Source organism: Alligator mississippiensis, chromosome 12 (genome assembly GCF_030867095.1).
Source record: "Alligator mississippiensis isolate rAllMis1 chromosome 12, rAllMis1, whole genome shotgun sequence".
Taxonomy (NCBI): domain Eukaryota; kingdom Metazoa; phylum Chordata; order Crocodylia; family Alligatoridae; genus Alligator; species Alligator mississippiensis.
This window is the reverse complement of record NC_081835.1, coordinates 20126102-20150364: the sequence shown is the minus strand read 5'-3', so window position 1 is coordinate 20150364 and position 24263 is coordinate 20126102. Positions and strand designations below refer to the sequence as shown.

Below are 24263 nucleotides of genomic sequence, written 5' to 3'. Positions count from 1 at the left end.
GCTTGCAAAGAGCACTAGGACAAATCTCATCCTCAAGGCAGGAGAACAAGGATCTGATTAAACAGTAAAAATCTGTGGAAGAACTGCATGAGACAGCCCAGTGTGATGAAGCTGAGGGATAAGTGATAAGTTGCTCCTCACCCTTCCCTGCTGGCTGGGGCGGGGAGTGGGGTGATGCCTTTCTTGCTTTTGATGCCACATGGTGCTGGTTGCTGTGTACCGTGGGGCTAACTCAGACCTCTGCAACCAGACTGAATCTGCTTCACCTGCCTTGGTCAGCTGTAAATGCCAGCAGTACCATTAAAGAAAAGGACAGCCAGGGATGTACTAGAGCCCTTTTCTAAGCTGTCCCATGCTCCATGTGAAATACAGGAGTGTCATCTCCCTGACTGTGGCTTCCGTGATATATGCTGTCACTCCAGGGCATTTCCATGAGCTCCTGTTCATATGGACAGGTCTAGTTTTTCACTTCTCATTCCCTGGGTAGAAGTGTACTTCCTTACTTCTCTGCCTACATCTATTGGAAAGGTTTCCTTGGCTCTCCTAACTGGCTGGGCTAGGAGATGGCTGGGGATGTCCCCTTAGAGATCGTTTATACCCTCCTCTGCTATTCCCCAGCCAGATCAAATCATGGTGTGCTGCATGTGGAAGAAGGGTTAACTCCCACTCCCCATGGCCCTGTCATGCCTGCCCACAATCATATCTGTTTGCTGGCAGCCTCAGCAAGGAGCCTCGGGTCAGGGATTGCAGTGTGGCATGCCAAGGAGAAGATCAACTTTCAGTAGCAATAAGGAGATGGAATGGACTTGGCTGGTGGATCTGGTCAGGGGTGAGCTAGTGTATCTTTCTTGTCTTTAGAGAGATGAGGAAGGGGTATGAAGACAAAGATATTTGCCATAAATAAAGGCAGGTTTTGGCTGTGATGCCCAGCACAGATGGACCCAGATGTGTTATTATGTGGGTTCTGGCCAGAGGAGAGGGGACACTGGTGCCTACATGTTCATGAAAGCTCTGTGCTTCTGGGCTCTGAGCAGCAAACCCAAGGGGGTACGCATGTGCAGTGGGAGCCCTGGGATGGGCAGTTTCACGGCTGGAGGAAATTAAGAGGCCCCAGGGTGACTGGAGAGGTTGATGAAGATCCTGGAGTGCTACAGCTAGCACCAGCTGCGTGGGGTTGACAGCTGCTCTGAAGGTGTTTTGCAGAATGTGGCTGTGAGTTTGGCCTCAGTTCTCAGGCCATTAACTCTGGCACAGCCTCAGAGACCTTGCAGCCTCTCTTCCCTTGCAAAGTTACCAGGAGCCAGTCCTTCCTGATGCCACATTGAGCACCTCATGGACTGAGGCAAGGCCAGGCTGCTCAGTGAATGAAAGAGGACCCATCTTGCTCCCAAAGTGAAGGCTAATCACTCTCACCATGTCTGACACAAGAATGAAAGAAGCAGCAGGGGATGCAGCTGGGAAGAGGAAAGAGGGGCGTGCAGCTGATAACTGATCCCTCTCAGGCCACAGAGGTGGGCATCTCTTCAGGGAAAAGGGAGCTCGTGGCAGAGCCCTTTCCAGCTGCATACGTGGAGCTCTCCTGGGAACAGGTGCTGTGTGGGGTTACTGGGGGCTTTCTGGATGGTTAGTGCAGGAGTGAGGGACTGTGAGCTGCTCCTTCCCTGTCAGTAGCTGCACCCCTCTCTAGCTGTGTAACTGTAGACATCTATTAAATGCTCAAGAAACAAGCCTTGTCCTCCTCAGTCCCCACCACCAAACCTGGGGTGCTCTGGGTGCAAACCTCCCTGCCTCCCACCCCTTCCCCTGTAGGTATGTTTCCCAAACACCCCGCTGAGCAGTGCATGAATAGCATGAATATTCACCAGCCACTGGCTCTCCAGCCCTCTGCTTGCTGGTGAGGCCTGGATTTAATCAGCATGGAGGAGGATTGTGATTAAAACTGCTCCCAGGAGGGGTAAGTGGCTCCTGTCAGCTTTGGGCTTCCTTTGTTTTATTTCGAGGGTCATTCTCTTAACCATCTGCTTCCCCTTCGTGCGGAGCAGAGGCAGAGGCTTGGCCAAGGCAGCGCGGTCAGTGGCATACAGTGCATTATGCAGGCAGCAGTCACGAGACAGCCTGTCTGGGGTCAGGCAGAGCAGTAAAACAGGGCCATAGGGATGTGTTAAAGCAAGACGAGGTCCTCATTGCTTGCGCCCTGGAGCTTGAGCCCTGGAGCTTGACGGGCAGGTGGCCTGGGGGCAGTGGGGAGAGCACCCTTTGTGACCTGGACTGAGGGGTCAGGTGTAGGCAGCTGCTTGAGGTAGAGTAAACTTGGCAGCCCTGGCAGCAGACGGAGCCTATAGCACCAGCACAGCACAACACTCCTTGAGGAGACGGGAGGAGGAGAGTATAGGGCTCCTCCAGAGACTGGCTCTGGGCCATGTTCTGTCATGGGCCAGTGGCCTTTTGAGCTGCCCTCTTGGTGCCGAGGTGGTGAGGGAGCAGTTCACATGCTTGGCTTCAGGGGAGGGGTCCAGTGCTGACATATCTGAGATGCCAGGCAGGCTGCTTGCCCTCCCAGGTCTCCATCCCAACAGGACAGAAGAGGCCAGGACTGCCCTGCTCCAAGTGTGACAACGGCTGTGGCTGTTACTCACGTATCCCTAGGAGCACGTGGGCCATGTCAAACTGGGCCCATTATGCTGAACAGACGGCTCAGAGCAGCTGCTGGGCCCAGCTGTGGCATGGGGGGGTGGAATTCCCTCCTTCCTTCCGGCTGGGGCCGATCGATCTGTGGCATTGAAGAGGCAACGGTCACCACACTCACTAGTGCTGCATGGCCGCTTTGTCCTTCCCTCCCCCTGGCCCGTGTAGGCCAGAAGGGTTGGTGGGTGGGAGTGTACTGCTCCCGGAGGATGGGGCTGGGGAAGGTGTAGGAGGGGGCGAGGGGCAGGGAGGAGAAGCTCTTTCCTTGTCAGACAGGGTGGGGGCAGCTTGGGTTGGCAGGGGCAAGAGTTGCTTGCTCTTTTTCTGTGCTGCTGTGGTGACTTCTGCATTTCCTTTCCCCTCCGTGGAGCTCAGGACTTTTCATTAAAAAAAAAAAAATGTTCATGTTCCAAGCCAAATCAGCCAAAACAAGTCCAAATCCGTGAGTCAGTCCAGAGCCATAAGTGACCCTACAACGGGCAAACATCCTCCACTCCCACCAGGGCTTCAGATATTTCCAAAGACTTTTGTCAGGCATCCTACATGCTGGCCCAAGCCCAGAGGCTTGGGGTTTGGGTGCCCCCAAGTTTTGCCTGCCCTCAGCCATATGGCCACAGGAACAAGCTAGGGAGGAGTCTCCCATTTCCTTAAAATGGGCTTTAAGCCCCAACACCTCAGCGGGTACTAAACCGTGCCAGAAGAACAGTTATCCCCGGGGTGGGATTTAAGAAAAACTGCCGTCATGGACCCAGATACATGGTATTTCCCCAGGGCTGGGGCAACGGGAAGGAGGGGATGTCTGCAGTCCAGCCAGCGCAGGAAAGCTCCTTCCCGTTATGTAAAAATGGCCTCCCTAGCACAGCGAGTGCTAATTGTACTTTCCAGGCTCAGTGTAGGCAGGGCAGAAGCCAAATGCAGACTCCCCTGCTGCCCCCTCCCCCAGCCCAGCCTGCAGGCTTCCTGCTCCTGAGAGGCTCTGCTGCCAGCGGCCTCCTGCCCAGCCCAGCACCAGGCTAGCCAAGGCCTAATAGCAACCATCAATCAGGCAAATGCCTCTTCTCCTATTGATTGGCGTTAAACGCCTGGGAACACAGTAGAGGGAGCTCCCCTGTGTCTCCGCTGAGCCTGGACCAAACTGTGTGCCTGCGCTGAGGCGAGGGGGGCGGGGATGATACATAGACCACATGCCATTTCTGCAAAGAAAAATGCAGGAAACAGCAGAGGAGAGTGGGGCGGCTGTGCAGGGCCCCAGCCCCTTCCCTTCCCTCTCCTCTGCTCCGCTCACAGCGCTGTCAGAGCCATGACCCCCAGAGAACTGACAGAACGGGGGAGCCACAACGGCCGCACGTGCAAGCGGCCCCAAGACTGGCTCAGAAACCACATAACATTTAATGTTTCCCTCCTTACTAGCACACAGTACAGGCAGGGCACAGACGTGGGGTCCTCATCTCAGTGCTTGTATGGAGTGCCCTTGGCTCTGCAAAAGGCAGTGTGGGGCAGGCATCACCTCAGCTTTTAAGGCCTAGTATGAGAGCGCTCGCCCACTGTAGTGCGTGGTGTCCTGTGCCCTCCTGACCAGGAGGAGATGTGATGACGGTCTGTACAGGCAGTCACAGTGTTTTGTGACACGTGGTCTGGCCTGCCCTTTAGGCACCAAAGTCTTCCTTCCTCAAGGAGAAGCAGCAGCAGCAAAAACTTCCCAGCTACCCTCATCCAGTCAGAGTCTGTGTGGTGGGGTCTAGTCGGTACTTCATCTCACTCTGACCCTGGAGCCCAACTGGTGCCCAGAGCTGTGGATTTGGTGGCCTTGTGTAAGAACAGCTCTATGAGTGGGACAGTGATGCATCCCTGTCCTCTTGGTGGGCTCCAGGTACCAGCAGGTGGGGGAAGCCCAGACATTCAGGATGCCCAAATGTCAGAGCCCTGATATTAAGTCATTTCCCTCCCTGAGACCTATGCAGGTTCTCAGCCCCTGGCATGCCGTCGGTATTGGGTCTCTCCGCTTCCCCCATCCTCTCTGCCTCAGAGCCAGGAGGGGTTACCGGCAGAACTGGGATGAGATTTCCTGCTTCGCTTCCCCGTGCAGCTGCTCACTTTGATTTAAAGAGGAAAGGGAAAGCCAGCCTCCTGTCAAGAGATTAGCTCCCGGGTGACAGCGCTGGCACCCCTGCTTTGCCTCCCCTTTGAATCTTATCTCCAGAGCTGCAGCGCGGATGTCTGTGGCTGAGGCTTGCTCTGGAATTTTCAGGGTTGCTGAAAAGCTTTCACCTTTTAAAAGGGGGGAAAAAAAGGAGTGTGTGTGTGGGGGGGGGGAGGGGGCGGCATTTCAATCTTTAAATCCTCCCAAGCTCTGAACTTCAAACAGGGCTGTGGAAATCAAAAGGCTGGTGTCCCCGAGCCGCAGCCATGGGGAGAGAACAATGATTCCACACAAGGCTGGCAGCTCAGCTCAGTTGCTGCATGCAGGGGGTGTGGGGGGTGCCGCCATGGTCCTTAAAGACACTGGCCTGTCATCTCTCAGACCAGCTTCCAGCCAGGCCCTGGGAGGGGCTGCAGCACTGCCTATAGACCTGCAGCCTGGCCACAGGTGAGGCCGCTTGTGCCTTGTGATCCACAGTGAGGAAGATGATTGGGCAGGGATCCGACTGAGTCCTCCAAACTTGCTTCACCTGTGGACTCGGCCAGGCCTGCGGGAGCTGCCTGGCAGTGAAAGGCGGAAGGATGGAGCCTTTTGGTGCCTGTTGATGGCAAGGCTTACTTGTGGCATGCAGCGCTTCAAAGTTCAGGTGACATCAGGGCTGTAGGAGACAGTGGATGCAGTTCTTTCCTGTTCGCAGGGTTGTCAGCGCGGGTGCAGAGAGTGGTACCGATGAGATCCTCTCTCTGCCCAATCCCTGGCTGAGCTACAGAGCTGCCTGCCACTGCCTTCCCCTTTACGAGGCCCTGGTGTGAGGAGCGTGGAGGCTGTGAAATGCGTTGGGTCCCGGGTCTGCGAGAAGGCAGAGCTGCTCTTTGGAGCAGAGCAGTTGCAGGCTGTCGGGAAGGAGACGCAGAGACTACAAACACATTTCTAGCTTACACCCATAATTAACTCTGCTCTCCCCTTGGCAGTGGCAGAAGACAACCTAGTTTGGTGTGGGGGCATTGTCACATTCCTGGTGTGCTGTCCTGCTGACGGAGCTGCCGCGTTGGCTGCACATCCTAAGGTGCTTTGTTAGAGTGGCAAGGAGCAGCCAGTGTGGGTTATAAATAGGCAGAGCGGCTGGGAACTCATCTCTCATTTCTTTAGCTGCAGGAAAGACGGTATGAAAGGTGTGCGCGTAATGGCACTGAGAGAGTGGATGTATTGACTGGAGTGGAGCAGCCCGACTTCTTATTCTCTAGAATCCCCTTTGTGGGGGAGAGACCGTGTATCAACATCACGCTGCGCTGGGGCTCCTGCTGTCCCAGCCAGAGCCAGGGTGTGTGGGGCACAGAGGACAAGGCTAGGAGGGAGTCGGCAGTGAAAGGGCTGCGCCTGCTCTTCTGACTCATCCATGGCTCTGGAGGGAGTTGGGGACCTTGCAAGCCTGCAGAAAAGTAGAAGTGCCCTGCGTCTTCAGTAGAGTAGTTGCATAGGATTAAGTGACTGTGTGGCAACTTTGTGACTGTGTGTTGTGAGGGGAGGATGTTACGGTGGGGCACAAAGCAATCATGCCATGGATGGCAGTATCTCCTTAGGGCTCCCCACAAAGAACACAGTGGTCCCAGCACCCAGGCCGACAAGATGCTGGAAGCGAAGTGTTGGTGCATTGTGAGGTTGCAAGGCCTGGCAGGGGTTGTGGCCTGTTCATGAGAGCTCATATTTCCAAGGGGAGGTCAGTCCCTAGCAAGTTCTCTGTCTCCTCTGAGTGCAGCTGGCAGGTTGATGTGGGTCTTGCTGCTGGTGTGAGTTATGAGGGGGATGAGGTTCCAGTAGGACCCTGCACCCACTGGGTTCACTTCTGGAATGGAGACTTGTCCCCTTTGCAGAGCATGATGTCCATAAGTGTCCTGAGGGACCTGCAGACCCAGTCAGTCTCTGAGCATTGCACTGTGAGTGGCCAGTGCTCATTTCAGTCCCTCTTTAAGAACCCAAGTACCCTCCTGGGGGCTACAGTAGGTCCCGGCTGAAGGGCAGGAGGTGGTCACACAAGGGGCAGAGCTACTGACAGGAAATGGAGAATCCCCCGAGCTCCCTGGTGTGGCACAGAGAGTAGGAAGGGAGGCTGGGGGAGCTCCCCCAGGCTGTGTGACTTGTCCGCTTCATGGTGGCAAAAGGTGTCATAAATCTGCTCATATGTCTCTGCTTCCCCTGCACAGACTAATGTGCTGTTTGAACCCTGAGCACTGTCAGAAATCTGAGCTCCCCCCTCCCCACATACCTGTTCTGAGTCCTGACCCCCAAGATGGCCCTTGGCATGAGTAACGTAAGCTATAGCTGGGACTGAAAATGCCTTGTACCCCCATGAAGGAGACTGGACAGGGCCATCTCTAGAGGACTCCTTTCCCTGTCAGACACTGGGCCCAGGGGTTGTGCAGTGCCCCTTCCTTCTCGGGGCAAGGCTCTTCCCCGTGGTGCTTGGCAGATGGTCTCACTGAAGTGGGAAAGGAGGGGCTGGAAGGAAAGACTGTGGCTCTGGGTCTTTCCTGGGGATCAGATCTGTCATTTCCCAGCACCCTTCCAGTGCTGGCATATTCAAAGGGCCTTGATGCTTCATGCAGGGCTGTGTGAGATTTGTCTCAGGTGGGAGCCACCTTCCCCAGCCGCACCCTTTCTGCACCCCTGAACACGGGTGTTGGTGGGAGCATTGACCTGTGTGGTATTGGCCTCAGAGCCAAGTTTCTGAAGAAAGCATCCTTTTTGGTCCCAAGTTTTCCAGGCTTTGTGATAGACTGAGCTTGTGTCTCAGCTCAGCCATGCAACCACCGACTGGAAGGGCACGCAGGTTCAAAACAGCCCCATGGAGGCGGGTAGGACAAGCGACAGGCTGCTCCCAGGTGACTGCCTGTCAGGCCTGCAGATGCGTTGTCCTGTTAGCAGGGCTACTTATGGCTGCGATGAAGTGTTTCTGTAGCATCCTCAGTTCCCTCAATGCCTCGCTTGGCATCACCAGTGCTTGCTCCTTGCTCTGAGGGGTCTACAGTGCATGAGAGGAGAAGCCTGTGCATGGGCAGGAAGGGCAGGGGAGCAGGGTTACTCATGAAGAGAAGGGGCCAGTGCATCACTGGGGTTAGTCAGGAGTGTGGTTGGAAGCAGGGAAGAGGGCAGGAAGTGCAAGAGGGCAGTGGATACCTTGACACTTCCCCGGATGGGGCATGGGGCAGTTTCCCGGCAAAGCCTGTGGCTCGGCCCCATGTACACAGAACTGGAGCAGATTAGAAGTAAAGTCACCAGCAAAACTCCAGTCCTCTTCAAGGAGCATCTGGTGCCCTAGAGCCAGCGAGTCTTGAAGCTGGACAGGAGAGTCCAAGGGACAGCAAATCTCGGCCTGGGCATTCACTGGGCTGAGAGAGCTTGGAGCGCGTTGGCTGGACTCAGGCCTTAGCTTTGCTGCCCTGGTGACCCCCAATGTGGGTAGCTGCATTTCCCCTGTGGCCAAGCGCAGCAGCGTGGGCTGATCTCTCTGCATCTTGTCTGCATGGCTGTCACTGGAGCATTTGTGTTTTCAGCACCCCCACTGCCCACTGCTTGTGTAGCATTGCTATGAAGTATGGCTGTTCCACCCCAGAGCCAGCTGCCTTTGGATAGCATGGGGGGAGACTATGTACTGAGCTCTGTGGCATGTTAGTGGCTGTGCAAGTCACTGTGGGATTCAGCTGATTCTCCAGGTCTCAGACGCAGGAGACAGCCTGTGCCCTTGTGTTCACTGCCAGGGGCAAAATCCTGCTGCAGGGAGGACAGGGCTCAGGGTCCTGGCAGCCGGGACTGTGCTCTCTCCCTGACATCCCTTGAAGGGAGTCCTGCTTAAACCATGCCTTCATCCTCAGGTGGCTCCGGGGACCTGAGGTCTGGGGGAAGTATTCTGCATTGCCATGCTGGAGCAGGATGGGGCTGTGGGAGTGTGATATGAAGGGAAGCTCTGGGCCAGCTACTGGCAGCCTGTGTATGGGGGAGGGGGCAGCTGGCTGGGCCTGCACATTGTGTGCCCGTGACTGTGCTCCCAGACTGCAGGTTCTGGGGGGTGGAGACAGATAGGATGGCGGGGGTGGCAGACTGGGACTTGTTCTTTAGAAATAATGAGATAAAAGAGAATAAAACAAGCGGAAGGGGTATCGGAAGGAAGAGCGGAGCGAGATGAGAGCAGATGGTGTGAAGGGAGGAAGCAGTGAACCAGACATCAAGTCTTTGAGACCCAGGAAAGAGGAAGGAAAGGCAGAAAGGACAAACTGTCACAGCATCCACAGGCCAAGATCCCAGACCAGGGGTGAGCAATTATTTCGGGTGGAGGGCCACTTTCTGAGTTTTGGCAAGCCATCGAGGTCCACGACAGGCAGCCAGGGACAGATAAATATTAATTTTCAAATTTTTTTTAGGGGCCCTGCAGGCTGGATAGAATGGCCTGGCGGGCCACATCTGGCCCCCGGGCTGCATTTTGCCCACCCCTGGCCCAGACCCTTCCCGCTGCCCCGAGTACTCAAGACCCCCCAACCTGGCTTCTTATTCAGTGTATTGCCCCTGCCTAGGCAGCCCAGGTGTCTGTGCCTACCTCCAGCTGTCACTCTTGCCTCCCCCTTCCCTGAGCACCCAGTCTGCTCCCACACATGCCAAGACATTGCAGTTAAGAGTCAGCATTCAACACGTTTACTAAGAGGTCAGGTTATGGATTTGTACAGGATGGTTTGGATGGAGCCGATCCAGCCTCAGGCAGGGGCTTGGACTAGGTGAGCTCTCTCTGGAAGTCCCTTCCAGCCCAATGTAACCAGTCACATCCTCCACTGCTTAGTGTAGAGGAAACTGCTGTCCAGCCTCTGCTCTGTGCACTGGGAATTGGGTTCCTATAGGGCATAGGCTAAGCCAGGGGTGGAAGATCGGGCGCTGCAGTTGCTACTGAAGCGCCGTCTGGGGCTCTGTGCCTATCAAGCAGCAGTGATGTTCTAATGCTTCCCTGCTCCCTTCTGCAGATGGGATCCACAGCGTGACAGCCCAGTGCGTCCTGCGCGTCATCATCATCACAGAGGACATGCTGGCCAACAGCATCACGGTGCGCCTGGAGAACATGTGGCAGGAGCGCTTCCTGTCCCCGCTGCTCACCAGCTTCCTGGAGGGGGTGGCCACCGTGCTGGCCACGCCCAAGGAGGACGTCTTCATCTTCAACATCCAGAATGACACGGACGTGGGGGGGGCTGTGCTCAATGTCAGCTTCTCGGCGCTGGCGCCCCGCGGCCGGCACTTCTTCAGCTCCGAGGAGCTGCAGGAGCAGCTGTACATGAAGCGCATGGCACTGACAGCAGCCTCCATGCTGGAGGTGCTGCCCTTTGATGACAATGTCTGCCTGCGGGAGCCCTGCCAGAACTACATGAAGTGCATCTCCGTGCTCAAGTTCGACAGCTCGGCCCCCTTCATTGCCTCCCCATCCACCCTCTTCCGGCCCATCCACCCCATCACAGGCCTGCGCTGCCGCTGCCCCCAGGGCTTCACCGGGGACTACTGTGAAACTGAGATCAACCTGTGCTACTCCAACCCCTGCCTCAACGGTGGTGTCTGTACCCGCAAGGAGGGCGGCTACACCTGCATCTGCCGCCAGCACTTCACAGGTGAGGGCCGGTGCCCAGCAGGCAGGAGTGGCTCCTGTAGGTGCCCGTGCTACGTGGTCAGGCCTGGTGGTGGGTGGGGGAAGAGCTGGGGAAGGGCATCTCTGTTTTCCTGGGATAAATAGGCCATCGGGTTTGTGCTGTTACCTTTCCAGCAATAGCAGGGCCAGTTGGTTGCCTGTAAAGGAGCCAGAGTTGGAGGGGAAGCAGGGCATGGGGGCAGGGTACCCTCATTACACCATCACAGCAGCACATCCTATTCCCACTGGGAACAGCCCCAGACCACAGACTGGCTGGATTGGGGTAAATCTTAGTCTCTCCTGAAACTGTTTTGCCAGGCCCTGTCTGCCCTGCCCATGCTGTTCTGGGACAGCTTCAGCCCCATGGAGACCCAGTGGGATAGCTCAGTACTGGTGCCAGGCCAGCCTGGGGGGAGGGTGTGGGGGCCAAGCCGTCTCTGACTACAGGTGTCTTCCTCCCATGCTGGGCAGAGCCTGGTGCTGGGCAGAGCCGCTCCTCGTCTGCCAGGCAGCTGAGCTCTCTGCTCAGGCCCCTGGTGGTGGTGCCAGCCCTGGGTAGGCTGGCTCAGCCACAGACTGTCTCCAGCGCTGCATGGTGCCGGGGGGGCTAATTACGTCAGATAGAGCTGATTAGCCATCCCTCAAATTAATTATTTTTCTGTGCCCTTACACTGCTGCTGGTTGAGGGGTAGCCTGCCTGGAGCAGCACTGTGTTGTTGGAGGGCTGATAGGGCTGCCATGGTGAAGGAGCCTGTATTTCCCTGGTGTGAAGGGAGTAGTCGGGGGGATGCTATCACAGATTTGTGTGTCCTGGGGGCTTCGTTGTGTAAATGCTGCCTCACCCACCCCCTTCAGCTGGAGGCGGCAGGTGCAGGCTCCCAGCAGCTGCCAGTTGGATGGACCTTTGCAGCAAGGCTGAGATTCTCTGAGGGCTGCAAAGTGCCAGCACCCCTGGGAGGGGCACCTGCCCCTTGCCCCCCTCATGTCTCTCTCAACTCAGTGCCTTCCCTGTGGTGGGGAATGTGAGTGGAGTGGGGAGTGGTGGAGGCAATGGTTCCTACCAGCATCGCTCTCTCTGGTCTGTCTGGCCGCAGATGTTCTGGGCAGGCCCGCTGCCCTGGTCCCATCTGACACAGCCCCCTCCCATGGCCCCTGGGTCAGGCCCCTTCCCTCCATGGCTGCCTCTGGCCCTGGGATCCTGGCCAGTCGGGGAGTCAACATCTGCTCAAGACCTCTGTCCTCTGCTGCAGCTGCAGCTTCAGGTTGCACCAAGAGCAGCAGGGACATTTCTGGTGGAGCCTCTGGGCTGCGACAGTCCCAGGGCTGCTGGCAGAGGGCCAGCTCTGTCATCCCATATGAGGGACCAGGCCCCAGCGAGGCTCCCCAGAGCTGTTCAGGTCATGAGGGTTGGGCAGAGTCACACAGAGCACCAGCATGCAGGTCACTGAGGGGCCAGGTGGGGGGCGAGGGAAGGGGGAAAAGGAAGGCTGGGAGGTGGGGTCATGGTGGCTTCTCCCTGCTGCCAGGGGTACTGGGCACTGCCGAGCCAAGCTGCCAGCATCCCCTTCACTTGGCAGGGACTAGAGAGGATGGATCCCACCAGCCATCACGGAGGGAAGGGATGAGACTGAGACCCTTATCTGGGTGCAGACGCAGCTAGGTCTGTGCTGCAGGGCCAACCCGGGGATTGGGGACAGCTCCAGCCTCAAAGGGACTGAGGAGCACTGGACTAGCTGGGAGATTAGGATCAGGTGGGAGGGTATTGCCAGGGAACTGGGGCAGAAGCAGGTGCTGGGGGCTGGAGCGTGGGACCCAGCTGAGTTTAGGGGAGGGCTGTGAGGCCTGGACTAAGGGAGACATGGGATTGTGATAAAGGCCTGGTGGTTTTGCAAGCTGAGGGTGGCAGGGCCCAACAAATGGAGCTGTTCCTCTGGGTGGCTTTGTGCTGCTCCCCCAGCCATGCACCAGCTTCATGGAGCGGCAGCACCAGAGCCCAGGCTGCAGGCGGAGACAGCGTCGGGCGGCAGGTCCCTTGGCTGGCTCCCAGGCCTGTCTGTCGTGTCTCCCGGGGTGGGTGGGAGTGCGGTGGGGGAGGGGGCGGCAGCTGGCAGGGTTGGAGCAGTTGACTGGTGAGATAAGCAGAGTCAGTGGTAATTAACCCCTGGGTTTGAAGCATGAACAGGCATTAGCCCAGGGGTTAATGAGCTCATTTTCCTGTCACTTCCTGCTGCTTCCCATCCCCCTTTCCCTGTGCACCCGCTGTCAGGCAGGGCCCAGGACTTGGAAGCCAGGACTGAGTGGAGCCTGTGAGCCCCAGGGAGGCGCAGTGGGACGAGGCTGCTCCCCCGCGGGTCGGCTAGTGCCAGCTAGCATGGTGCTTAAGTGCCCTGGAGACCTCCTCTTCAGCCCCCACTTCCAGCCCAGCTCTTGGCACTGCTGCTGGCTGCTCCTGGGCCCTCAGGGCTGGCTGTAATGGGCCAGCTGAGCTTTGCCGTGCTGTGGGGAGGGGTGATTTCAGCCACACAAATTCCCCTGCCTGTGTGCGCATGGGGGACAGATTCCTCCAGAGTGAAGACATGCCCCAGACTCACTGCCTGGCCCCCCTTCGGTGTCCACGTTCCCTGGGACTCTGCTGCTCCCCATCCCTCACCTCTACAGCCCCCACAGAGAAGCCTGAACTCACCCCTCTGACACAGGGGGCTGCCCCCCATGCCATGCTCCCCTTGGGGCAACCGTGGCCCTCAGCTCATGAGCTAGGCCTTGGTGTCAGCTGCTAAATAGCTGTGAAGCTGTAGCCTGGTGCCTGCCCCAGGGTGGTGCTGGTATTGGGCTGCCTGGGGGTCCCCCCTGCACTGGTTCCCTTGGGTGCCTGGTGGACAGATTGGCTGTGGCTTCGGGAGGGGTCCTGGGTGGCCTCTTATTTCTGTGCTCCTGGGAAGGGGGTGGCTGCACGGCATATCACAGGTGGGAGCCTCCTGCTCAGTCCAGACCTTACTGGCTTGTGCAGATCTGTGTCTCCTGGGGAGCCGGGGCAGTGGGTCCTAGGCTGGATTCCAGCTCCCCACCATTGTGCCCCTCCAAGTCTTGGGGCTGGAGTCGCAGGGAGACAGGGTGGGAAGACATCACTGATTCCCTCAAGGAGGCAGCGCGCAGGGCACTGTGGTTTCAGAGACGATGAGAAATGGCTGTTTCCAGGGAGGAAGAGAAGCTCTGTGAGCATGGCTACTTGTGCCAGAGCAGAGGCTGGGGTGGGGAGGAGGGGCCTGGGTATGGGAACCCCATCCTGGGGAGGTGGTGACGAGGCTCCTTGGTAACCACATGGCAGCTGTGGGAGCTGGGACGAATGGGACCAGGATGGGGGGGGCTGGGTCAAGTCCTGTGTTCTGGCCGTGCACCAGGGAGGGCTGAAGGAAAGGGCTGGGGCAGGATGCAGGGTCTGGTACTCCCACACATTGGGTAGGGTGTTGGGAATGGCCCCTGGCTGAACAGAGATGCATGCTGGCTCCAAGGCTCTGGGTGTGAGAGATGGATGGGGCTTCTGGTTCTGGTGAGGCCCCAGCTCAGGGAGTGAGGGCCAGGGTCTGTTATCAGGATGGTCACAGTGACAGCCTGGTCAGTGCTTGGGGGCTGCGGTGATGTGAGCTGGATGGTGTCAGCTGCTTTCCAGCCACAGATGCTGTCACCACAACACCAGTACCCATCAGCCCTGCCCAGGGACCTCGGACCAGAGGCCATTTGGCCTCAGGCTGCAGCACCGTAATAAAGCAGCACATGAGGGGATCCTGTCCTGCCTCTGCCTGGGCCAGACCCGCCCTCAGTGATGGGGGCTGCCCAGCCCATGCCTTTCAGTGGCACTATATGCATTTCCCTGAGCTGCCCTGGGAGATGTGCCAGAAGAAGAGCTCACAAGGTGGGTGGCGGGTGGGAGGGAGTGTTGCTGCCCTTCCCTCACTTGGGCTGCTCAGCCAGGTTCCTCTCTGGAAACCCCAGCAGTCTCTGCCCTACAGTGGGGATGGCCATTCTGCACTGAAGCCATGGGCCATGTGGAGATGGCGCTGTGGTCTTTGTAGAGCTGGCAAGGTGAGGATCTAGTGATGGGCAGCCTGCCCCGTGTTCCCCACCCTGGCTCCCCAGACAGCTCTGGTGTTGCTGGTTGAGTCCAGTTCACAGGTCCTGCCCTGGTCCCTGCCAGCTTCAGCCTGCTGTGCTCAGGTTGACCCAGCCAGGCCAAGTGAGCTGCCCTTGTTACAACTATGCCTGCGAAGCCTCCAGCATGGGGAGCAGGAGCCTCTTTAGCTGAAGAGGCATTCCCAGTCCTGCCAGAAAGCCCCACGTGCGCTGGGGAGGGCAGCAGGGAAGAGCTGTTGTGGAACTGGTATTTCCTACGTCAGGGGCCGCGGTGCAGAGTTCAGCTTGGGTGAAGTCTGTCTCTGGTCAAGTTCCAGCCAGGCCTTGACTTGCAGGTGGCACCGCCCAGCGGCCGCTCCAGCAAACAGCAGTGGTGCATTCGGCACAGGCCTGCTGGGGGAGTCCGAGATGGAAAAGGTCCATCGGGTCCTCCGGCCAGTTTCCCCCAGACCAGGGCAAATCACTGCCCCCAGCCAGGTGCCCAAACCACATGGGTCCCTGCTGAAGGTAGTGGGTGGAGTTTGCAGCCCAGGCATCTCTTCTGTACTGAACCTGCCCTCAGGCAGATGGTAGCTGAGCTAGTCCCTGTCTCTTGGGTAAGCAGCCAGGCAGTGTCTGCCCTGCCTTGGCTGCATGCTGTATTCTCTGTGGATAGCAAAGGCTTCAACCCCTGCTCCACCCGTTTGCAATCCCTTGCAGGGGGGCTAACAGGTGCCTATGATCCACTGCAGACCCAGCAGCCTAGGATGTGGAAATGGGGCTGGGTTTTGGGAACTGGCCGCGGGGTCTGTGCTTCTGTGTCCATGTGCACATCTGGGTTCCCACAGTGACCAGAAAGGGAGACCTAAGGCAGGAGCCCTGGTCTGGGAGGGCAGAGCTGGCAGCTCCCCACTGAAAGGCATGTCCTGAGCCCCTCGTTCTGCTCTTCTCCCCCCTGCAGGTGACAACTGCGAAGTGGACAGTCGCTCAGGGCACTGCATCCCAGGTGTGTGCCGCAACGGAGGCACCTGCACCAACTCTGCTGATGGCGGCTTCCAGTGCCAGTGCCCTTCGGGGGGCTTCGAGAAGCCCTACTGCGAGGTGACCACCCGTGCCTTCCCGCCCAAGTCTTTCGTCATGTTCCGGGGGCTGCGCCAGAGGTTCCACCTCACCCTGTCCCTCTCGTAAGTCCCACGGGGTCTCTGCCTGGCAGTGCTGTGCTGGGAGGAGTGGGGAAGTTAGCAGAGCTGCTGACCTGGGGCCTCACCAGTGCACTCACCTGAGCACAGGTGCACCCAGCCCTGTCCAAGCACCAGGCACACTGGGGTCATCTCAGGCCAAGCTTCTTCTGATGTACCCAGGACTACCCACATGCTGGCCACCCCGCTGCCAAGGGCTCCCCAAGTACCCAGGGCCACTCCTGCCATGAGCTGCTGAAGGTCCTGGAGCCCACCCAGGCAAAGGCCCCACTGAAGTGCTGCAGTTCTGTGTGTGTGTGTGGGGGGGGGGGGACAGGGACTCTGACAGTCCACCCGCACCTCCCTGCACTCTGTGCATCCTTTGCTTCTGCAGCTCCACCTGCAGGTGTTGCTGGTGCTCCAGGCCTGCCCCGCTCCTGGAGGTGCTCTGGGAGTTAGGGCCATGCCCCCCACCCCATGGGAATGCTGAGCCCCTCTGAGCAGGGACTGCATCCCCCTAGGAACCAGCACAAGCGCGGCCAGCCTTGGCATCCAGTTCCTCCTGTGCCTCATTTTTATGGGGACGACACTGGCCTCTAGTGGCTGCTTCCTGCAAAGCACAGGAGGAAGGTCCTGTCCCGGGGGAGCTCTTGCCAGGCCCAGACTTCTGCTCAGAGTTGGAGGGGACCGGAGAGGACAGGGCCCTGAGGGAGACCTGGCCCCCGGCACTTGGATGATGTGTCCTCTGCTCCACGTGCCAGGTTTGCCACCCAGGAGCGCAGCGGCCTCCTGCTCTACAATGGGCGCCTGAATGAGAAGCATGACTTCCTGGCGGTGGAGATCATCGATGGGCAGGTGCAGCTGAAATATTCCACAGGTGCGTGCAGCCTGCTGCCAGGGCCTCTTCACGTGTCTGCCTGCCTGTGAGAGGCAGGGCATGTGCCTGTCCAGCACAGAATGGCAGGAGGGTGCGTGGGTGGCAAGTGCACAGTTGTGTTGTGGCTATCAGTGTTGGTTGGAGCAGGGTGTGCAGAGGCGTAGGAGTGTGCGCATGTGCATAGGACTCTGTGTAAGTGGGAGTGTGACTGGGGGTGTGACCCTGTATGTGTGTGTGTGTGTCTACACATATGCTCAGATGCATAGGTGCACTGAAGCTAAAAATCACTTAATTTCTGGCTTGATCAAATCCCAGGGGAACATTAAAGCCCCTTTTTACTGCTGTTGCTATCAGACTGAAGGACTCAGCTCTCAGCTTCATCGCGTGAAGGCAGGGAGCCAGCTCTGTCTTGGAGCTTACGTCCAGCTGATAACATATAAAATGCAAGCTCTTTTTCGTGGGAGATGCCAGCCTGCTGTACTGTGTGCCAGAGCAACCCCTCCCCCCTGGGGCCTCCATGGGATTTCATCAGATGCAATAAAACATGTTGCAAGAAGCTCAAGCCCTGAAAAAGCAATCAGCTTAAACAGAAGTCAGGGCTGATACCCCCTGCACCTCTAGTGGCTGTAACAGTGACCATGGAGCAGGGACACTGCTGTCCTGAGGAACAGGGACACTGCTGTCCTGAGCAGCAGTGACAGCACAGCAACTACAGTTACTTAGGGGTTAGTGGAAGAAAAATGTTCAGGTGCTTTTCTGGGGCAGGAAGAGAGTGGTGGAGGCTGTGTGTGGATGGGAGAGTCTGTTGTTGGAGGTCAGTGGGGCTGTTGGGCTGCTCTTCTGCTCTGCATCACTATGTCAAGCCTACTCACAGGTATCTTTGCCATGGATATGGCCAGGAGTGTTGCCTGAGAAATCAGGGCAGCTTCCTTTTTGAGACTTCGTTACTTACTTACTTGGGAGCAGCGTTGCATTGCCCAGTCCTGTTAAGGTGCTCCCTGTAGGGCTGAGCCCAGGATGCTCGTTGTGCTGAGAATTTCTTACTTCACCCCCTCACCTCCCGCCTTTCCTCCTACTGGGACTCACTCGTGGCCTTAGCACCTGAGACCTGCATGTTCCCCACTGAAAAACACCTGGATGAGGACTAAGAATGCCCCTTCTGGCCGATGTTCTGCCCGTCCTTCGATTCTTCCTCAGGGCAGCTTAGTGAGTTGAAGGCCAATGGCGAGAGGGTTGGAAGGAAGATTCAGGTAAAGGGAGAATTCTTTGCTGGGGATCCTGCCAGAGAGACACCAAAGCAAATAACTGGGTGCATCTACACATGCCATGCTTTAGTAGTTCCTTTTGGAAGGAAGTACTAAAGAAAGTACTAAAGCATGGTGCAGTATGGGTGGTTACTGCACCGTGCGTGTGGCACACTGGTAAATTTCACTGCTACGTTGCTGTAGTGGCACTCTATACCCAGGGAGCACACTTCTATGGCAACATAGCTGGTGATCTCGTGTAGATGCACGTGATTGCTACATTACCATAGTGTGTCATACAGCAATGTAGTGCATCGCTACGTCACCATAGGGCAACATGTAGATGTGCCCACTGTGAGCCAAAGAGCTGGGCCAGACCCTGCAACCAGAGAGACAGCTGCTCGGCCTCTCAGGCACTGATACACTCCAAGACTTTTGTGCATCTCAGCTGCCCCCTAGGAAGGGCATTGGCAGCATTCAGCAAAAGCCTTGAACGTAACCTCTGCAAGGGAAGCATCAGAGAAGGCTCAATGAAGAGCCATGGGAATGACTGGAAACAGGCCTCAGAGGAGCACCAGCCATGTAGCTTATCCTGGAGGTGTTAAGGGGCAACTGGGGCATGCTCTGGAAGGAACAAGAATTTGGGAAGAGTTCTCCATACTGAGGCTTGGTGAGATCTGGTGCCTGGAAGCTGCAGGTAGAAACATTTAAGCTGTACTGGTTTGTAACAGCACAGGTAGCATAGGCCCTGCCAGTGCCCCTCACTCCCACTGTACAGCCCCCCACTCTCATCAGGTACCCCAGGGCCAGGGCCTGCAGCTCCTTGCCCCCCCACCCCAGCAGTGCCTGAGCCCTGGCCCAGCTTCTTCCCCCCCATCCCCATCCCTGACCCCCCAGTCCTGTCTCTTTCCCCACCAGCTGTACAGCCAGAGCAGAGCCCATGGTTGCTCGCTATGGGCTTGGGGCTCCCTGCCCTGTTGCCATTCCTCTGGGCCTCCGCAGCCCAGCAGGTGGGACCTGGCATGGGAGAGATCACCATGCCACGGCCACATCTGCTGATGTTGCCACCCCATTTGGGGTTGCAACCCACAGTTTGGGAACTGCTGTTCTAAGCTCTGCACTGAATGTGTTTCTAAATGACCTGCCTTGGTTCGAGCGCGGATTTGTTCCAGGCAGTGTTATGGCCTGCCCTGTGCTGGAGTCAGAAACAACAAGCCTCTTACAATATACAAGTCTCTAAATCTGTGCGGGGTGGGGGTGTGTGCACATGTGTGCTACACATGTGTGTCACAGCACACATGCCACCACTGGTGCAGGCAGGCATGTGGAGGGATGGTGAAGGAGGTTACAGGGAGGCATTGGGGGGAGCATGTGCCTGGTTCACTGTCTGCACAGAGCCCACTCATGATACCACACCTCTTTTAGCAGCGTCTAACCATGCGGTTCTTCGCAGGAGAGTCCAGCACCTTGGTGGCCCCGTATGTTCCAGGGGGTGTGAGCGATGGGCAGTGGCACACGGTGCAGCTCCTCTACTACAACAAGGTATGTGCCCCCTTTAAGTTACCTTGTTCAGCTGCAGGGCTGGCATTGGCAAGCTGCAGTCCTGGCATTGGGGCTTTCCCCAAAGCTGCATTTTGGGAGAGCCAGGCAGCACAGAGGAGCCAGAGGTTTTGTACAGGTGGCTAGCACTTCTTTGGGGGGCCCTTGGCCATCTGACAAGCTGAGTCTAGTTGACATGAGGCTGCTCTGATTCTCCTACCTAACACACCTGCCTTCTCTCCATCTGGGTCCCTCTGAGAGGCTCAGGCACAGGGAAGCAATCCAAGGCAGATGTCTTGGGTGGAGCAGGGACATCCTGCCTAGCTTCCTGGGGTGCAGCTCATAGGCATCTTCCCTGTGTGTCTCTGAAGAGTGCGGTCCATGCTGTGCCTGCCTGCACCCCTCAGCTTTGTGTGTTACTGACTCCCCAGGGGGTTGCTCCTCTCTTTGGCCACAGGGAATCCTTGTCCCTTTCCATCGCATTCCCTGTGCTGGGACAGGGTCCTTGCACTACACAGGGCACTGAAAAAGGATGCCAAAGTGATTGGCTGGCACTGGCAGCACTGTCATCTGTTCTAGTGGTCCATGGTGGGGAGGACTGAGTCATGGCCGGGTGGTGCAGCACTGTGCAGTCATTCCTTAACCTGGGAAGGGCTGGGGGGGGGGGGGGGGAGGGGGTGTTGGGGGGGGGTGTTCCTGTGAGCACACGGGGGGAAACGGGCTTCCAGAAAGCCCTTCCTCATGTGTGAGTGGACATCCCACTCACCCTCAGAGCCATTGTGGGTACTGTGCCTGGGCTGCGTCACCTTAGCTGAGGGCTGATGCTGTGGCTCTTGGTTTCAGCCCAAGCTTGGCTCGCTGGGAGTGGTCCAGGGCCCCTCCAAGGACAAGGTGGCCATCCTGACAGTGGATGAGTGTGACACATCGGTAGCATTGCAGTTTGGCAGCGAGATTGGAAACTATTCCTGTGCGGCGGAGGGGGTGCAGACCAGCTCCAAGAAGTGAGTGTGCTGAGGACTGGCTCTTCTCCCTAGAGAGGAGAAGGGAGGGCAGGGGAGGGGCTGGGGGGTGACACTCAACTGAAGAGAGCTGTAAACTCACCAAGCTCCAGCTGGAAGGAGCCACTGAGAGCATAGAACATACCTGCTTGTGTGGGTGGTGCCAGGGATGGAGGTGCCAGGGACCCAGATGTGCCCTTCAGTGCTGGCTGCCTCAGTTTTGTCCACATGCCACATACCTAGCTGGGAGGAAAGTGTAAAGAGGTAAAGGGGGCTGTGCTTTGTGTCCCTGTGATAGTGCCTGATGGCTGGCCCAGAACCCGAGCATGGCACTACTGCCGCCCCCCCACCTCGCAGTGCAACTCTGCTGTCACACCCATCTCCAGCATACAGCAACCAGCTGGCTGATGCCCTGGGGGAGCCTGACCCACACAACATGACCAAATTCTCCCTCCTCACAGACTCTCTCTTCTGGCAGGTCCCTGGACCTCACTGGGCCCCTGCTCCTTGGAGGGGTGCCCAATCTGCCTGAAAACTTCCCTGTGACACACAGAGATTTTGTGGGGTGCATGAGGGACCTGTACATCGACAGCAGACGTGTTGACCTGGCTTCCTACATTGCAAACAATGGAACCTCTACAGGTAGTGCGGGAGTGCAGCGCTTCGGGTCTCAAGCAGGACCTCAGGGGACCGTGCACTTTCCCTCTCTCCAGGCAAAAGGGGCTGGCTTGGCAGCCCAGGGCAGGGCATCTGCTGTCTACAGGGTTGTGCTGCAACTAGTGATGATAATAGTAGCATGGGTAGCAGCAGTTCCTCCCCTGACCCCTTCCCTGCCCTGGATGTACCTTCTCTAGGCATGAAGGAGGAACTCAGTCTCTTTAGCTCCTGAGGCCTCTCCGAAGGCTGCCTGCCAGAGTGACAGTGCATGCCACTTGCATGGATGTCCTCTATGAGGTGGGTGAGGAGGTGATTGCCACCCTTGCTGGCTCCTCCAGGCCAAGGCTGGCCCCCTCAAAGGACTCATACATAAAAGGCTCTGTGTCTCACAAGAGGTCCTGGCCCACCCAACCAATGCTTCCAGATGCCACACAGTATGGGCCCTTCTTCCCAGGCACTGAGGTGGGACATGCAAAGCCAGCCTGTCCTCAGGGATCCTGGGGAGAGTCACGCCAGCCCTCTGCTGCCTTCCTGGCCTGGCAGATTAAGGGGAAACACCCTCAGCCCTTGTCACAGGACAGTGGGCAGGGCCTGTGCTTGTGGAGGGCTCTGGTCAGGCTGGTTGTTCTGAAAAGCTGGTGAGAGTCCTCATCCCTCCCCTTGCTCAGGGCCTGGGGCAATGTGAAGGGGGTGCACGCAGGAGCATGTGCAACCCCTGTGCATGGCAGTGCACCCCCTGCAAAAAGGCGCCACCAACACTGTTGGTGGCGCCTGCGGGCAGTCACTGCTCGCCACCCTGCCGGCGGCACCGTCTGCAGGTGGTCCCTGATTGCCCCTGGCTGCTGCCGATGCTGTCAGTGGCACCTGCGGGTGCTTGCCAACCTGTGGTCGGTGCTTGCCACCCCTCCCCCCTGCTGCCGACAGTGCTGGGGGCATCTGTGGGAGCTCCCTGCTTGCCACCAGGCTCCCGCCGCCACCAGTGAAGCCATGCCCCTGCAGCCGCCGGGGACACATGCCATTCATACTCAGGGTGGTGGGGAGGCACAGGCCAGGTATAAGTCCTTGCAGGTGACTGTTCCCATCTCTCCCTCCGCCACGATGTTCCCAGGTTGCCATGCCAAGCACACCTTCTGCGACTCCAACCCCTGCAAAAATGGCGGCACCTGCTCAGTGGGCTGGGGGACCTTCTTCTGCAAGTGCCCGGTGGGCTTCGGGGGCAAGGACTGCCGGCAGGGTGAGTGCACACTGTGGGTGGTGGGGGGGAGGGTAGCTGGGTGGGCACAGATGAGTGTGCAGTGGGCCTGTAAGCAAAACCTGCAGGCAGGGGTACCATGGTATTCTGCCCGAGGCGGAGCTCACAGGTACAGGATAACTGTGCCCCCCATCTGGGATCAGAGCAGGAGCCCCAAGTATGTGAAGTCCCCTGCATGGGTGTGTGTGTCCTGTGAGGGGGGGTCTGGTTGCCCTGACAGCGGGTGCAGGAGAGCCCTCCACGGTCCTCATGCACCTGCTTTCCCTTCCAGCCATGCCCCACGCTCACTATTTCCATGGTAACGGCCTCCTGTCCTGGGAGTTTAAGAGTGAGGTGAAGATCTCGGTGCCGTGGTACGTGGGACTGGCGTTCCGCACCCGCCAGCTGGATGGGGTGCTGCTGCAGGCACACGCTGGCCAATACACCACCCTTCTCTGCCAGGTACCCAGCTTGGAGGGACACAGGGCTGGAGGGAGGGAGCCTGCCCTTTGGTAGCCTAATGCACAGCCTCTGGGGCAGCTGCTGCAGCTCGGGCTGGTCAGGTGCAGGCCCCTTGACTTACTCTCCAGCCTTGGGCTGTGCTCAATGGGATACAGGGGATGCTGGCCAGGTGGAGAGCTGGGGTGTCCCCAGCCTGGCTGTGGGTAGTCCTTTGAGGAGGGCTCCTGGCTGACATGGGAAGGGTAGGACAGGGAGTGATGTGAGCTGTCTTGGGCCTTGCTTACCACTCCTTCCCTTACTCTCAGCTGGATGCAGGCCTGCTCTCCCTTGTGGTGAACAGGGGTGCTGGCCGCACCACCAAGCTGCTTCTGGACCAGCTGCACCTGAGTGATGGGAAGTGGCACGACGTCCAGCTGGAGCTGCGGGATGTTCACAACGGGCGGGACTCACGCTACATCATTACTGTCAACCTGGACTTTGGGGTCTACCAGGTCTGTGCTCTCCAGATGCTGGCAAGGGGCTGTCTCAGAGGTGGCACCAGCAGTGGAGGGTTGGGAGGAGGGCATGTGAGGGCCTGGCTGCCAGCACTGGGCTCCCTTGCAGGTGGTTATAAGGTGCCTGTCAGCCTCCCTGTGTCTCCTGCTGACCTCTGGGAGGGAGCTCGGTGCCTCTGAGACCCTGCACCAATCCCCATGTACCTGGCTGGGTCTCTTCCCACAAGGCCTGCGGGGAGCGGGTGATGACCAGGGTGCCCTGCAGATCCAGACTGCAGGCAGCTTCACCTCACGCCCCCCCTTCCGCAGGACACCGTGGTTGTGGGGAATGAGCTGCATGGCCTGAAGGTGAAGCATCTCCATGTCGGGGGGATCCCAGGGCCTGGCGAGGTGCAGGGTGGTCTGAAGGGCTGCGTGCAGGTAAGTGCTCAGAGTCACCCCCAGGGCTGCTCCGTCTCGTGCTTCTGCCCAGACAGCTCTGCGTGGAAGCCTTGGGGCAAGGGAGGGCAGTGGATAGCAGCAGCCTGGCAAGGTCCAGAGCACCTGGGAGTGGTGGTGAGAGAGATGGGTCAGGCTTGCTGGCTTGGCTGGGACAGTCATGCCAATCCCAGGCTTTACTGCACGTCTTGCTGGGTTTCAGGGCGTGCGCCTCGGGGACTCACCTACAGGGCTGGCATTGCCCAAGCCCAGCAGTGCCCTGAATGTGGAGGCAGGATGCAGCGTGCCCAATGCCTGTGATGCCAGCCCTTGCCCAGCCAACAGCATCTGCAGCGATGAGTGGCAGAGCTACTCCTGCACGTGCCAGCCAGGTAGGGCCCTGCCTGCTTCCTGCCCTCCTCCCCTCCACTCCTACCCATTGCATGTCCTTTCCATTCCTCTCTTCACCCCTTTCCCCTGTGCCTGCCTTGTATCCTCTCTCCTGTCAGCTGTGTTTGGGGCCCTTCACAGCACAAGGGAAGCACCTGACATGAGTCATAACCTTGGGTCCCTCCATGAAA

General features: G+C 58.0%; 1 protein-coding gene across 1 annotated transcript in view; it reads left to right on the top strand.

Moving 5' to 3' along the window:
- Positions 1-24263, top strand: part of CELSR3 (cadherin EGF LAG seven-pass G-type receptor 3) — a 103752-nt gene that overhangs the window by 15872 nt on the left and 63617 nt on the right. The window contains exons 3-13 of the mRNA XM_059715998.1: positions 9829-10461; positions 15547-15769; positions 16525-16640; positions 19338-19426; positions 20267-20424; positions 20900-21063; positions 22187-22312; positions 22602-22771; positions 23077-23262; positions 23575-23685; positions 23906-24074. Coding sequence (XP_059571981.1) covers positions 9829-10461; positions 15547-15769; positions 16525-16640; positions 19338-19426; positions 20267-20424; positions 20900-21063; positions 22187-22312; positions 22602-22771; positions 23077-23262; positions 23575-23685; positions 23906-24074 — 2145 coding nt within the window. The remainder of the gene's footprint in view (positions 1-9828; positions 10462-15546; positions 15770-16524; positions 16641-19337; positions 19427-20266; positions 20425-20899; positions 21064-22186; positions 22313-22601; positions 22772-23076; positions 23263-23574; positions 23686-23905; positions 24075-24263) is intronic.